At 30.1% G+C, this 17,454-nt stretch overlaps 1 protein-coding gene across 2 annotated transcripts; it reads left to right on the plus strand.

Annotated features, from left to right (window-relative positions):
- On the plus strand, nt 6,847-11,145 carry LOC109355265 (plant cysteine oxidase 2-like). Of its 2 annotated transcripts, XM_019598324.1 has the most exons (6): nt 6,847-7,363; nt 8,597-8,715; nt 8,928-9,090; nt 9,630-9,848; nt 10,677-10,819; nt 10,862-11,145. In XM_019598324.1, the coding sequence occupies exons 1-5, from the start codon at nt 7,138-7,140 to the stop codon at nt 10,799-10,801; spliced, it is 852 nt and encodes a 283-aa protein (XP_019453869.1). In that variant the 5' UTR covers nt 6,847-7,137; the 3' UTR covers nt 10,802-10,819; nt 10,862-11,145. The 2 variants fall into 2 exon arrangements, with proteins under 2 accessions (XP_019453869.1, XP_019453868.1); XM_019598323.1 differs by having other exon boundaries at nt 10,677-11,145.

A 17,454-nucleotide genomic window follows, 5' to 3' on the forward strand; every position in this document is an offset into this window, starting at 1 on the left:
TGAATGGAGTTATATGATTAATTTGGTACACAAAATAGGACATGAAGTGGGACTTGTGATCCTATTCTGATAAGATATGTGTACTTTATGTATAAAAGAAAGGAGTGCTGATTCTTTGTGATGAGGACATATTGTGTTTCTGATTACCTTCATAGATAAGAGATGAAATATAATGTAGTGGATGAAAGGTACTATCTTTGATTCTTTGTTCTTTTATAAAGTATTATCAATTAATGGTTAAAATATCATTAAATATTGTTTTCTTATTTTTTGTATTCTCATTTAGTTTATTTGATGAAAATTGACATTCCTATAAAAAATAATATTTCTTAATAGATAATAGATAATAGCATATGTACCAACAATATGTTAGTTTACTGATGTAAGACACTGCTAGATCTTCAGAAAGACTAAAAAGTTAAGAGTTTGAATTCTATGAGATTAGTTCTTTACCCATAAGGTGAGATGATATCCTTAATAATATCAACAACAACAAAATCATCTCTTAATGAATTTTTAATTGGAAAATATAATTTGGAATTTGAAAATTGTTGGTTCGGAATTTGATTATCATGCAGTTTGTTTGGGTGATTCAAACTCACGTAAAATAAAACTCATTTTGATTATTTTCTGTCTCCAAATGAATTATTTTTATTTTCGATTGAGGGATACACTCATTACACAACCAAAACATACATAAAAAATGTATTAATTAAGTAATACTTTTATATTAGACCGAAATAGAAAATTAGGACAGAAATGAGGACATATGATCTCATTGAAAAATAATGATTAAGAAGATATGAACAATCACGTGGTTGTTCTTAACGGAATAAGAACATTCTTACTCTATTCTTCACTATGTCATTCTTATTTTCTGTTTTTTGTTCTTAAATAAGAACAATTATTGGTTGTTCTTAGTCAATGGAAAGTGAGGAGAAATGTAGATGTTGTGAGAAAAAAAATGTTATGGAGGCCAAATAATAATAAGAATGATATTTGCTATTGTGAGAAAAAATATATGTTGTTCTTATTTTATGGGAAATTATAATAAATTATAAAATAATATGTGAGACTCAAATAAAAATCGAAATTTGTTTTACGGATTAGTCTAATGTCTTTTTTTTAAGGTAAGTTAGCATTATTTGGACATGTCATATCATGCAACCAATCAAATATCCTTTTACTTCTTATGTTAATTAATTCGTGGAGGAAATAGTTATAGGAATCCATAGGGTCATAAAACAATTAAAAACAACCTAAAAATAAGGGCAAAAAAAGGAGTACTCTATGCGTATGGTACCAATTTTACTTTAAATGGTAACTTGTACCTTATTAACATGTCACTCTTATATGAATATATATAGTGACATATCACTATTATTATATTATATATATTTAAAGCTAAGATCTATTATTATATTATATATATATAATCATAAGATCTATTTCCCTAAAATTTCAACTTGGTTTTTCCTCCTAAGGGTTGAAATTGATTACCACTCCAATCCAATTTTTTTGGTTTAAAATAAATTGTCATTTGTAGACAAAAAGTCTTTCAAAAAAATTCGAAAGAATGTTTGATGGCTCAATGTGAATTCAATGAGATATGGGTCTCTTTCTCAAAAGGAAAATAAGTATTTATTTAAGTGTTTGGTGCATAGTTGAAAGCCTCATCTAAGCATGAAGAGGTATCTTGGTCTTAAAAGATGATGTTGATGCATTGCGGCTTCAAGGGTAGGTTTGGTTAGCAATTTTCAACTTGTTGTATTTTTGGTATTACTAAATATATTCTTTTACTTTTTCGGTAAGGAAATAATTCTTTTTAGGTTTGTGGTTGCTCTTTTAACAAATGTTGTTCATAAATCAAATTATTGTAATTTTAATCTTTATGAGAATCTAGTAGAATCTTTTGTACTGTTAGACCAATGTCTTGTTCTTTTTTAAAATTTATTTATTCATGTATTTGCTATTAAATAATGGATTTAATTGTTATATTTTGTAGGTAAATTTTTTTAAATTATTGTCCTACCTACTTTAAACAAAATTATATTTTTTATGATTTGAAGTCAATATTTTTTTAAATATCAATAATAAATAATGTATTTAAGACATAAAAATGCTCCCACTAATAATATTTTATTTATTATCCTATATAATGTATGAGTATTAGATTTATACATCTTTGTTATAAAGATTTATATATAATCAATATATTATTCATCATTTATTTTAATAATTTTTTAAATAGCCACTATAATTAAATATGAATGATATATAACAATATATAAAACTCATACACCGTTAATGTATAAATTTTTTTTATCATAATTTATTGTCATGTAATTTGAGAAGTGGACTCGTTTAATAATTATATTACACGTGATAAAATGATTAGTGGAGTATATAGAAGCTTTTATACGAGCAATACATTAAAATTAGAGCCATCAAGATGATAGAACTTGACCAATTCATGTTGGTCCACAAAAACTTAAAAATCAGAATAAATAAAGAAGAAAATATAAAGCAGAAAGCACAAGAAACAACACAAATTAATGATTGCATAACAAACCTATCAGCAACGGGGCTCAAGGAATTTGAAAAGTGGGTGAATCAGTTTACCAAAAAGACATTGTAAGAAAGAGAGAGAAAATATATTTATTAATTATCTAAAAAAAATAATATAAACAAATGGTGAATAATATATTGATTATATATAAATCTTTGTATTGATAATGAAATTAAACTCTATAAGATATTGCCCTATAATTTATGGATTTTTAAAGACACTAAATCCATTGTTTGTAATTCCTACGAGTTATAATAAAAACTAAAAATATAATAAATATGATTATTTATGCTTATTAACAAAACAATTATTTGTGGTATAATGGATGACCATTGTTTAACTTCGTAAGATGACCTTAATTATATCTATAAACACTATACAATCACAATAGTGTGGTTTTAGGAGTTTTGTAATGATGTCATCGTGATAATGATTATAGCCACATTTTTTCACATTTATCGACTATTGCGATAAACATAATACAACCGCAACAATAATCACAACTTACAACATTGATGACAAGTCTAATCCTGAGTTAAGCAAAAGTAGATATGATATATGTTGCGATCAATCGTATTTCATGTAGAAAATTAGCATACAAAATGAATGTGATGTAGAAAATTACCTGAACCTGATATGGCTCACAGAATGTGACTTGTATGTTAAATCCATGTTTTTTGGGGTATGACTTATGTGTTTAAGGGAATGTGTATGGCTAAGTGTATACGAGGATCACGATTTGGGGTTATGTGTTTTGGTCTTGGTTTGGTGTTTAGGCTAGTATATGGTTGAGTGTGTGGCTAAGGGTATGATTAAGTGTATGGGTGTATGTTGGTCACAGTTTGGGTGAGTAGATGTATAGTCACAATTTGGCTAGGGCTTGGGTGGCTGATGTGTTTGGGCAAGTATACGGCTAAGGTAAAGGAGCTCATGGTTTTGGGGTTTGGCTTATAGGTGGCCACAGTCTGTGTGTGTTAAGGGAAGTGGTTAAGATATGAAGGTGAATGGGGCGCCACAAGTACTTGATAAGCCTAGGAGGTTCACCACAAGGAAGGATCCTGGATAAGAATTAGGGTAGACGCCACATCAAGGATGGGGATGAGTCTTAGAATGCCACAAGAACAAAGTGTTCTTAATAAGTTTAAGTCTTGGCTCAGCCAATGATTGCTTAGGAGATACACTCAACTAAAGACAATAAATTTCAGATAAATCAAACTTGTTTATTCATCATGAAAATCGAAATTAGATGTGGCTTGCTGAAAAGGGCTCCACTAAAATTTAGTAAAAAGATAAATACATAAATCTAAATTAATTATTCATATATGATTAAGCCCTAGAAATCCTCCATGGCTTCATCTTGAAGTTGGTACATGAAATGGATGAGGTCTCACACACCCAAGAAGATTTGACCACCTTATCATCTCCTAAAAAGATGGAACAACTTGATCTTGTGGTTAACTTGAATCCTCCAACAATTCTACGGTTTCTTTGCCCTTGAAGATAGGTCACACGACTTGAGCATGTTTACATGCCTAGGTGGATTTGACCACCTTATATCGGCTAGAATTGTGCACATGGTTTGCGTGAAGGTTGGGCAAGTCCACACGACCAAAGGAGATTTGACTATGCTAAGTGATGTGAATTTTATCTTCTTTGCCACGAATTATGCTAGCCAAATTTGAAGAGCAACCAACTTAATCTTCATATTTATCTACACTCCAACTTTGAACTTAAAGTGCCTTAAATTGTGCTAGCCGAATTTGCAAAGATCTCCTCAAATCATGCATGTCAAATTTGGTGTGCAACCAACCTTATCTCCTAGCTTGAATTGGAGAACAAATTCCCTAATCTTCTACACGCCCAACAACCCCTTCCATGAATATCTGGCCATATGATTTTACCATGTGACTTGAATTTAAATGAGTTTGAACCAACAATACTATCAACCATCTTAATTTGCAATGTACCTTTGCCAACTATCAACCATCTTGATTTGCAATTAAATTCTTCTGGAGTTTAGGCACATACCTCTCATAAGTTAATGTTCTCACAATACTATTGACCATCTTGATTTGCAATGTACCTTTGCCAACTATGCTATAAGAACCATCACCCCATCATAACTTTACCACCTTCAATCGCTTGGAATGTGGCAAACCAATCTTTGTTAGGTTTCATGTGAAAAGTACATACTGAATCAAGAATCCAATCATGACCGTTAACATTATATAAGACAAAAAGAACATTTCCATCATCTGATTCTTTTGAGGCAACTACTGCTCCACCAAACTCTAAAGTATTTGCTTTGTCTTGCTTGAGCTCTGAACAATTTCTCTTCCAATGCCCTTCTCTTTGACAATTATGACATAAATTATTATTCTTACTCTTGTTGTGCGACTTTGATCGCCTTCTTTGGAAGCTCTTCTTTCTTTCCTTCGTTCTTTTTCTTATCATTAGACCCTCACCTAAGCTAGTACCCTTATATGAATCGTCCATTCGCCTTTTTAGTTCCCAAGATTGTAAGGTTGTTTTCACTTTCTCCATGGATAGTAAACTTCTATCGAAAATTATGATGTCTACAAAATTGTCTTAAGCTCGTGGCAAATAACTAAGACAAAAAATAATTTGATCCTCTTCATCAATGACAACAATAATATTATTTAAACTAAGAATAATTTGGTTGAAATTATCAATATCTTTGTGAATTAGTTAAATATGATAAGAGAGATAACATATTTGGTTTTATTGAGTTACAATTTAGAGTTTGGTGAACTATCATGCTAGGGTAGAGCTATCTTGTTGGCATACCAAAAGTGAAATGTCTTCAAAATATCAATATATTAAATACATAACTTTTAACAATAATTTTTTATTTTTGAGTTACTTAAAAATTATCATTAACAAAACTCTTATTATATATCCTATGCCACATTAAATAATATTAATGAATTAATGGAAACACACAATTCTTTTGTTAAGTGAGAATCCTATATTCTTATCGGGTTAACAAACCTTAATTTTTAGTTAGAAATATGTTAGCATTATTTATAATAAAAATTAAATTAAAATTATCCTTAATGTTTTTTAAAATGAACACCAATCTAAGAATAAAAATCTATTATTTTGCTAAGTTACTATTATGAAAATTAAAAATAAAAATCTATTATTTTCTCTCTTCCTTTTCTCTTATCCATTCCCCATTTCAAGCCTTCAAAATCATCTCAACACTACCACCTAAGAACCTTTATCCCAATCTTCCATATTCCATAATCAATTAATCATTTTCATTTATAAATCCTCATAATCATAAAGTTTATACATATGAACTTTATTGGATAATTTTCAAAGTTTGATATAAATTATTGATTTATAAGAACAAAAAGAATTAATTAATTAACCAACAAAGCGTTGGTCTGTTAGGAGGAGTAATCACAAACCCCGAAAGAAATTATTTCTTTACCCAAAAAGGTGAGATAATACCATTAACAATACCAAAAAGAATTAATTAATTGTGTAAAACGATAGAATTAATGAGTTTTAATGAAAGGACAATTTTAAGAAATTATTTATTGTTGTTAACAAATTTAATGATATCTGATTCAAAATTTAAGACCATATATATAGGATTAAAATTAATAATTACATAATTAACATATACATTTATATTTTAATCTTAAATATTAAGATTCAATAGTTCATAATCTTTGTCATAAAAAAAAAAGTAACTAGAGTTACTTCAACTAACAATGTTAATCATATTTTTGAATTTGGATGCAAGTACCTTGTGTAAGGGCACGTGAAAATGTCATCTTGGTTGAAGAGAAATAACTTCAAACAAAACAAAAAAGCCAAAACCACCAAATCATAAAGTACATAGAGTGTGTAGAACTTTTTTTGTCTCCGATATATATCTTGAGATAATTTTATTAGGATGAAAAATATTCATAGATATGTGAGACTAATTCTCACAACGAGTATTTTTATTTATAAGACTTGAATTTAAGATGAAGAATAAAATATTTATCACTTAGATGAATGTCCTATGGTGGAGTATAGAACTTTAGATATTGATATCAAAATCAAAACAAGTAAACAAATAAAAACAATTATTAAATTAACATAAAGTTTTAGAGAATCCGCTGTTGCATGTGCCCATTGGAATACAAACATGGCCCCTGGTTTTTCTCTCTTAAGATAACTCCTTCTTATATATAAATTCATAACTTTCATTCATTGCATTTTGCATATACTTTCTGCTTCACTTTCACCAATTTCAATGCCAATTTTCACTTCTATAACCTTTGCAAAACTCTCCTAGAAAGTACAAACAAAAAGACTATACCCTTATCATTGTTTTTATTTACCTTATTATCCCTTCTATCCCTTGTTTTCCTATGTTACTGTTCTGTTTCTGGGGTCCTTAAATTTTTAATTTTTAAGATACCCATTTGGATTTTATTGCATTTTTCAATGTTTTCTTGGATACCCATTTCAACAATTTGGGGTTACATGTCTTGTTTATATCAATAACTTTGCAAAGTTGAGGTCTTTGTTGTTTTGGTTTTTGAATGGGTATTGAGAGGACTTTGAGTGATAGAAAAGGGAAAAACTTTTGTGAATTACCAGAAGAAAAAATTACCAACAGCAAGTCAAGGAAGAAGAACCGGCGACGCCATAAGAAGGCGGCGCCGCCGGTTCAGAAGCTTTTTGATACCTGCAAGGATGTTTTTGTTTCTGATGGTGTTGGAATTGTTCCTCCACCTCAACACATTCAGAATCTGCAATCTGTTTTAGGTACAAGTTTATTTTTTGTTTCTAATTTTGTTGTTTGTTGTTAATGTTATTAATTAAAGTTGTTTTTTCATGTGATAAAATCATAAAAGTTCTAGATCATTGTGGTTTTTCATATCAAAATTGCATATACTATTTCATCAAATTGTCATTGATTAGTAAGAATTGTGTGAATAAACAAATTATTCTATGATCTTATTTTTGGGAATGTTATGAAACTCCAAATTGTGCTATTCATACTTCTCACTAATCAATTGTGTTGATAACCTCTTTTCTTTGGAATTAGTCATGTTTTGATTATTGATTTGCACCTACACTTTGTATTCATTGGCTAGATACTTTATTTGCTTTGCACTTTTATTTTATGTCTCACATTTTTAATCATTTTAATTGAATAACGTAACTCTTTCTTTGTTTGGTTTTGTTTTGTTTGCTCCTATTTCACAATTTCAACAAATGTACGATGTTTAGATTCATTGGATGTTGTGGTTTGTGCTACTACTATGTTTTTGAGCTAGATAATTGCTATGTAAAGGTTTAAAATTCGAGAAAAAGATGCATGCACTGATAGTGCAAGTGTTTGAAAACACTTTCATTGCATCGTTCAACATTTATGTTTACTTATTATTGACTCTTAAATAAAAGTAATTCAAATGAACGATGAATGATGCACTAACTGTGTATGAATTTTTTACCGACTCTTAAAATTCCTATTATTCGTTTGGGGATACAGTAAATTAGTGGGCTTAACAGCATGCTGAGTGTTTTTTAGTAAAAATAATTGCATATCCTAGTGACCAATCTTTTTCATAATCCTTACAATTAGTAAAAACAAAGAAAGTATTAACTATTTTCCATGTTTCCAAAATATTATACACATCTATTTTGTTTATTACTTTGTGTGTTGCTTTGTGCTTGTTTTTTTATGTCTAGACCTAGATGCATCTAGAGATTATTTCTATAATATCTCTTTCGATTCAACGTATGCATCACCGATACTTCGAAATGGGTTGAATCCGTATACTTTGATATTTGTTAGGTATTTTTTGTATATAACAAAAGCCTTAATCTCATTAAGTGAGGTTTATCGAGAGTATTTTCAGTATCAACTTATCCATATCGTTATGTAATAGTGTTCGGTATCGGTATCTGTGCTTTCTTAGGAGTCAACTCACTAACACATGATTACTTGTGCCTTAAAGCCAAAGAGTATAACCATTGCCTTTCTTTGTGCAGATGGAATAAAACCAGAAGATGTTGGATTGACACCTGACATGCCGTATTTCCTGACAAACGTCGAGCAAAGAATTCCGAGAATCACCTACCTGCACATTTATGAGTGCGAAAAATTCTCGGTATTGCTTCTAACCTGAACTGCTTTCATCATACATAGGAGGATTACTGTTTTTTGTGTCTAATGCCCTCGGTATTCGGAAGTCACTTTTAATCCGATTATCCGAGTTGAGCCGAAAAGACGCATTTAAGAGGACAAAGCTTTACCGATCTTTCTTTTTTCCATTCGCGAGATTAACCTGTGATAGTAACTTTACCTTATTATGTTTTACAGATAGGAATATTTTGTTTGCCCCCTTCTGGTGTTATTCCTCTCCATAATCACCCGGGAATGACGGTTTTTAGCAAGCTTCTTTTCGGAACTATGCATATCAAATCATATGATTGGGTTGTTGACTTGCCTGCTAACTCTTCCACCACTCTCAAACCATCTGAAAGTGAGTATTTTCCTATTTTATATTCCTTCCATATTGTACTATTCATTATGTCATGTTCAAAAAAGGAAAAAAATTATTTATTCATACTTTAAGGTATCATAATTTCCCATTTAATACTTATATTTGGATAGAGAAGCATGTTAATGATTTTCTTTAAAGAGCCATCAATAAAAAAGGCTCTTAACATTTGATAGACATGTGTTCATTAGCAATTTCCTTAAGTAAAATCATCAAAATTCCGAAACACCGGTTTGTTGACTGTCTTTGAACTGTATACATAAAAAATCATCATTTTCTTCGCGAGAAGATTGATGCAGCCACCGGTTTGTCATTTATGCTAATTCTCTACATGCTTAGAAAAATACTCACACTTATACACACACATCTTCACAATTTTTACCATTTGATTGTAAATAGTCTTATCTCATTTTTTGCACATCAACACTCATATATCTTGCATAATATGTATGAAGTATTATTCCTTTTTCTACTGAGAAAACTAACATAAAGAAAATCGTATTCATATTCTAATGGTCCAGGCCTTGCTTCCGAGACGCAATTGGCAAAAGTTAAAGTTGATGCCGATTTCACAGCTCCTTGCAACCCATCTATCCTTTATCCGGCTGATGGAGGCAACTTGCATTGTTTCACGGCAGTGACAGCGTGCGCGGTTCTAGACGTGCTTGGTCCTCCATATTCTGATCCTGATGGTAGACACTGCACATACTACCTGAATCACCCCTTCTCCAGATTTTCAGGTAATCTTGACACTCAAATCATTCTCTTAATTACTACTACACTATATGCTTTAATTTCTATGTACTAAAAGAGATATATATACTCTTTGCATGATATTTTATGAAATACCATTTCCATAGATCTCCACAAATATAACCTTTCTATATTTTGTACTGCATAAATTTTACATTACCACTTTAGTTGTTTATAATTGGTGTTCTAAACTGTTTTACCAATGTCAAATGGTATAATATATAGTTTTCCAATCATTTCTATTCGGGTCTGTTTGCGAGTTCAGTTTTGGAAGGGAAGAAAGGGAAAACTTTAGAGATATCTCTCTAGTGAATTGAAGTTCGGCTCTCAAGCCTTTACATTACTTCCCTTCCTCTCGAAAACTCAATTCGCAAACAGATCCTTAGAGTCTTGTTCATTATACTCTAGTCTATTACTAGTTGGTTTAAGCTCTTTTTTGTATACTTGCATTTTGATTCTACTGCATACCCTTCATGCAAGACATCAACACATGTTTGTTAGAGATACATAATTAAAAAACCATTTTGGTTTTGGCTTTTTTTAATATATATAAAAAACCATTTTTGACATTTATATGGTAGTTTTGTTTTACTAAAAACATTTATCTGAAAAATATTTATCATGACACAGAAGTCGTGAATTTAAATCTTGGAAACAACCTCTCCACCTTTTTCAAAGTGCATGCCTGGGCATGCCGACACTCTCCGAAACCTGCTAAGACTACAAAACTTTTTTGAGAATCATATACAAATGGGCCCCACCATTTTTTTCTTTCTCCTAATGGATTTGTTATTCATTTTTTTTTGAAATTTCAGTTGATGGAATATCAATACCAGAAGAAGAAAAGAATGGCTATGAATGGCTACAAGAAAGGGTTCTACCAGATGATGTAGAAGTAGTTGGACATTTGTACAGTGGTCCAAAGATTGTGGAGAACTAATCCTATGGTTCCTCATTGTTCAATGATCCTTTTGCTGCAGTCACCAACAAATATATATCACTACAGAGAATTTTTCTTATCAATCAATGATGATGTTAGAGAATCTTTGTGGTCTTTTGTTACTATTTTCTTTTCTTCTTTTATGCATGGAACATGAGACACTTGTCACTTGGTGCTGTTTTCAACTTTTCATAAGTCCTATATATAGTTGTTGTTATTATTATTATTATTATTATGTACATATACCAATAATCAGAAAAAGACAAAGGAGATTATGATGCTGCTACTGCACCAGAATATGAGCTAGTTATCTGAAACATTTTCATTTAATAAAGTTACTATTGCTATGATTTAAAGCTTCATTAGTGAATGATTATATAGTATGCTTCATTGAGCTTCTATTTGTGATTCAAGTGTTAATCATTTCAACAGTTTTTACTTGATGATTGGATATGTTCATCCAATCATGCTCTTCTATGTACTTTCTCATTTGGAGGGACCACATGATTTTGATCTATAAATATATATATAGAATATAATATAATTAAGAATATATTTTAATGTAATGCAACATAATTCATTATATTTATACAAGCTTTCAGGGTCACTTTCTATCTATAGTGGATTTGATGATATAAGAAAAGGGTAAAATGGACCAGAAAAATCACTATTTGTGTCACTGTTCTATTTCAGTGTTGTATTGTATGAGGAGCATTATCACTTGTTTCACAATTTGTGTTATCCTCTAACGTAAGATGTTATTGCCATTTATTTGCATGCATGCCACAAAGTAGAACATTGCTAATATCAACACGGATCACAGACATAATTTAGAAAGATTCTGCACATGAGTATCTCATGAGGCAAACACTACCGAGCCGAACAGTATTTTAAATTGTGATTGCAGTTATGATTGTGGTTATTGAGGTTGTGGCCGTTGCAACGCAAAGTATTATTGTGGCTACATTACGTGATGTGACCTGCAATGTGTATTGGAGCTTAAAAACTCAATTGGTTAAAGTGCAAGCTACCCTTTAACAATATGAAAATATCCCTTAAAACCAATCCTAACTAACTTAACTAACTTTTCGAAAAACCCATTTTCTAGAAGTATCTAAAATAAACCCTAGCCATGCCAGTATGCCTAGGCCACCCAAGGCCTTGTCACACCAGTATTCATTGTGATGTGCCTATGTGTGCCAAGATGCGCGCATGTTGGTCGTGCCATGTAATGCATTTTGATGTATCAGGGTGTGCATGTCTGACCATGCCATGCGATGTGTGTTGATGCGCCAATGATCAATAGTCTGTCCGAGAGTCCTTAGCCTCTGACGGTAGGTCCTCGGTCAAGTCTCGGGTCAATTTGGATCCTGACTTCAAGAGTGAAGATGTATGGGATTGGTAAGCTACACATGTGTGTATGTATACATATGTCATGAGTGATATGAAACAAATTATCTCAACTTCAAATAGCACTCTCATTTCTTATAAGCAATTTAAGTAGGATTTGTTGTTAAAGTTATAGCTAGAGAAGTTGCATAAAACATTTCATATTGAGATCCCAAATTCGATGATACTGTGCTATATAAGAGTTGGACATAGCTAAAAGGATGGATAGAAACCCACTCATTGAATTGTCTCTAAGCATGTTTCATTTTGGGCCTTAGAATAGGCTACATAAATTCTTTAGTGTGTATGGATAAAGAAACTTAGTTTATGATATGACATAATGACTCGATTGATTCACATCGTCAACTTCACCTAATCTGATCTGATCGATGTTAGATTGTTTTATTGATGTGTCTATAAATCTCCCTAAAAGATCAAAAATTGCTAAGCAAGACTACTAGTATAAAGGAATGTTGAACAAAAAATAATACTAGTAATTAACCCAACCAATCTCGGTAAGTAACATAGATCTTTTATACCATTTCCTTTCAAGGAGTAGATTATAACCGAGTAGATTTTGTATTTACTAGTAAAACATTTTCCATATACACATGAGTTAATCTCTAAGATTATGCTTAAGGAATTATGCTATCTACCAATTGTGTTTGGTCTTGTAGTTAGTTTTTTTATTTATATATTTAGTTGTTTTTCATTCTCTTATGCTTAGTTAGAGTGCAATAATAACCATAAATTGTGAAACTGAGCTTAAATGGGTGAGGATTGAATCCACTTTTTTACAAGATTAATTATATATACTTAATTGTTCTCATAATTTAGTACGATTCCAGTTAATTCAGTATTTTAGTTTGGTTAAATGTAGGGGTGAGTAAGACCCGACTTGATCCATAGACCCGTCTCAATCCTATAACTTAGGGATGGATCTGACCCGCCCAAATAAATGAAAAAGGATAGACCCGATTAAAAGGGACATACCCGTCGTCAAAAAAGACAGGTTCAAGTATATGTCTGGGTCACCCTGCCTGTCCCTTATAGTTATATATCAAGAATAGTTGAATAAGTAACTATCAATACCTATTATGTTCAGCCCACATAACTCAAATACCTACAATTTAAGTTTCATTTTTCAATTAATAGCTAGTTATTGTATTCATTTTTGTGTGAACTTTTGAGTATTGACATGTTGTTATCATTTCAGTTCTCATGTGTTTTTTATCATTTACAAGAACGCTTCAGCTTATATTGACACTTGACAGTAAATTGTTCTGAATTTTCAACGTCTTCTATAATTTTCAGTCACGTGATTATGATAGTTTTTAGTTTGAAGAAAGCAATTCACAGTTTGTAGTTTATATACTGATGTTTGTGAGATGCAGGTTTTAGTTGAGTTTATACACATATTATGATAATTTTGATTGTACATGTTTAAAGATTTGAGAAAAAAATCTATGTTTGTCATTTTGTCCTTTTTCAACCTGGACTCGTCCCTATCTTGACCCATCTTACTTTGGACATGTCCCTATCTTGACCCGTCATATTTTGGACTCATATCTCACGCATCCCATCCTAATTAGGGACGAGTTCAAGTTCAAAAATTGACCCGATCAATATTTAGGGGTGGGTGAGGGACATGTTTCACTCGTCTCAACTCAACCCTAGTTAAATGAACTCAATATTTGTCTTGGTGATAGCTCTCTTTTCACTTATATAATTTAATCGAAATATTGTCATAGCATTATGTTTTATTATAATTGACTCTTCAAAAAAAAAAAAAATACAAATGAATGGTGAATGATGTACTGGTTGAATATAAATCTTTATAATATTATGGTAATAATTTATATTATAGAATATAATGAGATTTTATGATTTCAAATTGCTACCTAGGCTTTGGTTTCTATTAGGTATAAAAAGTCTTACTGATTACAAGAAGCAACTTTAGGTCACAGAATAAATAGTTTTGTATCATGCTATAATTATATATATAAGTTGTTAATGTCACATTAATTAACAAAGATATAAGTTTGGACTTTCAAATAGGAAAACGTTATAGGTAGCAGATATTTAATGGGAACATGCATATAAAACCCAAACCAGATTTTCAGCTAGTCACTAAATTCAAAGGCTAATCCAAAACCATTGACCTATTTCATTTGAATAAGCTCAACTTGCATTATTAATCAATTAACAATGCTAAGTTAAATCTTAAGGTCTCTATATACTGATGCAATTGGACCACCATACATGATACCCATCTTCTATCTCCCATAAAATATATTTTCGAAAAAAAATATATACATCGACAATGTAAAAGTTACATACAGGTTCAGTATATCATTCATAATTTTTTTAACTAATGATATACCGACTTTATATAAATTTTTACATTGACAATATATAAATATATCACTCGAAACATTATTGTTTTATGAAGATTCATATATGAGATGATTGTTTGATTAGGCAAGGCATACAACAGCAAGTTGAATAACAAATGGCTTAGAACATAGTATATAAATTAACCTATAAAGGTAATACCAGTTTAATTTTAGGTTTTAACAAATATTATATTAATTATTGGTTAAAATGTTAATGAGTAAATATTCTAAGGAAAGATGCACCCCTCAAACTAACTTAAAATCATTTCTAATAAGGGTTAATTTATCTCTAAGTTTGTTTATCTGAAATTGACTAATTTGATTATTATTAAGATTATTAAGGACCAATATGAAAGTTTTCAGTTTTTTTCCTTTTTAGTGACTAAATTGGGATCATTTGTTTGTTAAAGTTAAATTTGGGTATTTACTCTTTTTAAATATTTGTTTTCTTATTCAAAAGTCACAATGAACCCTTGAATATTAATGAGAGATCCATTTTAAGAGGAATCAAAATCTATCAACCTCTATTTTTTCCATTCATAAAACTTATATTGATAAAGAAAATGAGTGTAATTGCAACCAAAGACTCATTTTCTTTATTTTTACCGACAAAACATTAATCTAGTAGTGTAAGGCTCCATTGGATCTCAAGGTGAAGAGTTTGATTCTTGAGAGCGACACTTATTATGAGGAGCAACTATAAACCCGAAAGAGATTAATTCCTTACCTAAAAAATAAAAAGATACCCTTAATAATACAAAAAAAGACTCATTTTTTGTTAATTGAATAATATTCTATAACTGAAAGGGTAAAACCTGAGTGAATAAGTGAATTTTACTTGACCTCTTACTTGCAACAACCTAAAGGGTCCTAAGAGACAACTCCATTAATTTCAAATGATTATGGTTGAAATATTTAGGAGTTAATGTGACTCTTACCAATGTTCAAAAATTGACACACAAGATTCCAATCCCAAAGGCCACTCCATAGTAAATAAATTATATTTGGAATCCAAGATTTTATATTTTAATTTCATCAAGCCATAAAACTTCTAAGTTATTTAATTTTTGTGATACATAGATATATATCCAGAGTCATATATGTTATATATGAAAGTATATATATATATAGTACATCATTGATTAATTAATTATTCTTATGACACTAGCATGTGTGTATTATAGTCCAACAGTCATAATCAATTTCAACAAAAAGAGGTTTTAAATAAGTTAATTTTCAAAGGGATGGGATTGTTAAATGTATCTAACATTTATGAAGCTATAGTACTCAGATCCCTATGCAAACAAACAAACACTTTATAGCAGCCATATTTAAATTGAACTAACCTAACTTAGAGATATGTATTTAAATATCTTATATTATATAAAAAAAATTTGTTGTTGATAATATTTTGTTATATTCATTGACCCAAAGGTCTTCCACTTTTAGTTGGAGTCTTCCATTTGCACATATATAATTTTTGGCAACATTTGAAAAGTGATTTCTAGTTTGATTTTGTATCAAAGTTATGAACAAGTTAAGTGGTTTCATCAACAATTAATGAGTTGCACTTATGTTACATTTTTGGTATTATCCTTCATCTTATAGGTAATATCAAAGATATCATTTTCAGGTTTATGATTGTCTTTCCTAATAAGAGTTGCTCACATGAATCAAACTTTTAACATTTTGCTCATTCTAGGGATCTAGCAGGATCTTACTCCACTAAATCAACGTAGTTACTTAAGTTACATTTAAGTTCAAAGGACTATAATGTTAGAAGATTTTTCAGCAGTTAGGACTTAAAATTAAAAAGCTTGAACAATAGTACAAATTATTAAAACATAATGTTGTGGCTCATCACAAACTCAAAATTAAAGCCTTTGATAGTGAAACAAAGCTACAAAATTGACAAAGACTTAGAAGAGTTCACTACATGTGACGTTCTCATGATCTTGCAACTTGTATGTTGAAATTCAACTTTCATTTCCTTGTCTATGACTTAGATTCCCAAGACCATACCATTATATTTAATCTTTATATTCATATAGAGTTTAAAATATGTGTACTGACAGTGTAAGTTTTTTATATTGTCAGCACATTATCCACTATTGATTTGTATTACTTTTATTTGACAATCAACAGTGTATAATTTGCTAATTTGCCGACAGTATAAAAAACAATTACACTATCAATATATACGTATTAAATTCATTCATAGTAATAAAATACAAAAAAAAATATAATGACATTATAAGATGCGGATGAGAGCACTCAGATCTGAATTTGTTTATACCAACACCAGCAAGAGTTGATTCACAAGAGAGGGTATGTGTTACCAGAAAAATAATTAATATGAATCATTAAATTTTATTTGAATGATTGAATGACTATTAACTAATTTCTAATTTTAATTAGAAAAAACTTGTATGAAGACATATGTAACACGTAGTATTTGGAGACAAATATATTTTATGGTTTTTGATGTTATATTTAAGATTAAATTTAATAAGAATTAAAAATATTAATATGTTGTCATGATCTTATTGATTGTCTCTACATGGTTTCGTCTCCACACAAGTCTTTCTCTCTTAACTATTGTATGACTAAATTTATTATTCTCACAATTTAAAATGTTATGAATTGAGTCACTCCTATTATTTATATATATATATATATATATATATATATGTATGAATATGTAAATGAGTTGGCAACCAGCTTAAATATAAGCTGCATTAAATACTCCTAGGGTAAGCTTTGTCAACAATAATAATATTTCTCCTTGTGGGCATGTGGCTTAAATAAAGAAAATGAATGTCCTTAAAGAATAAAAAATATAAAGATTATATTTTAATGCATTTAAAA

Source organism: Lupinus angustifolius, chromosome LG08, assembly GCF_001865875.1.
Source record: "Lupinus angustifolius cultivar Tanjil chromosome LG08, LupAngTanjil_v1.0, whole genome shotgun sequence".
NCBI lineage: Eukaryota > Viridiplantae > Streptophyta > Magnoliopsida > Fabales > Fabaceae > Lupinus > Lupinus angustifolius.

What these genes read in the sequence shown, in the direction of transcription:
- LOC109355265 (XM_019598323.1), top strand. Translation starts at nt 7,138, where the DNA reads ATGGGTATTGAGAGGACTTTGAGTGATAGAAAAGGGAAAAACTTTTGT. An exon ending in GAATCTGCAATCTGTTTTAG is followed by an intron (nt 7,364 to 8,596) that starts GTACAAGTTTAT and finishes TTCTTTGTGCAG; the next exon opens with ATGGAATAAAACCAGAAGAT. An exon ending in CCCCTTCTCCAGATTTTCAG is followed by an intron (nt 9,849 to 10,676) that starts GTAATCTTGACA and finishes TTGAAATTTCAG; the next exon opens with TTGATGGAATATCAATACCA.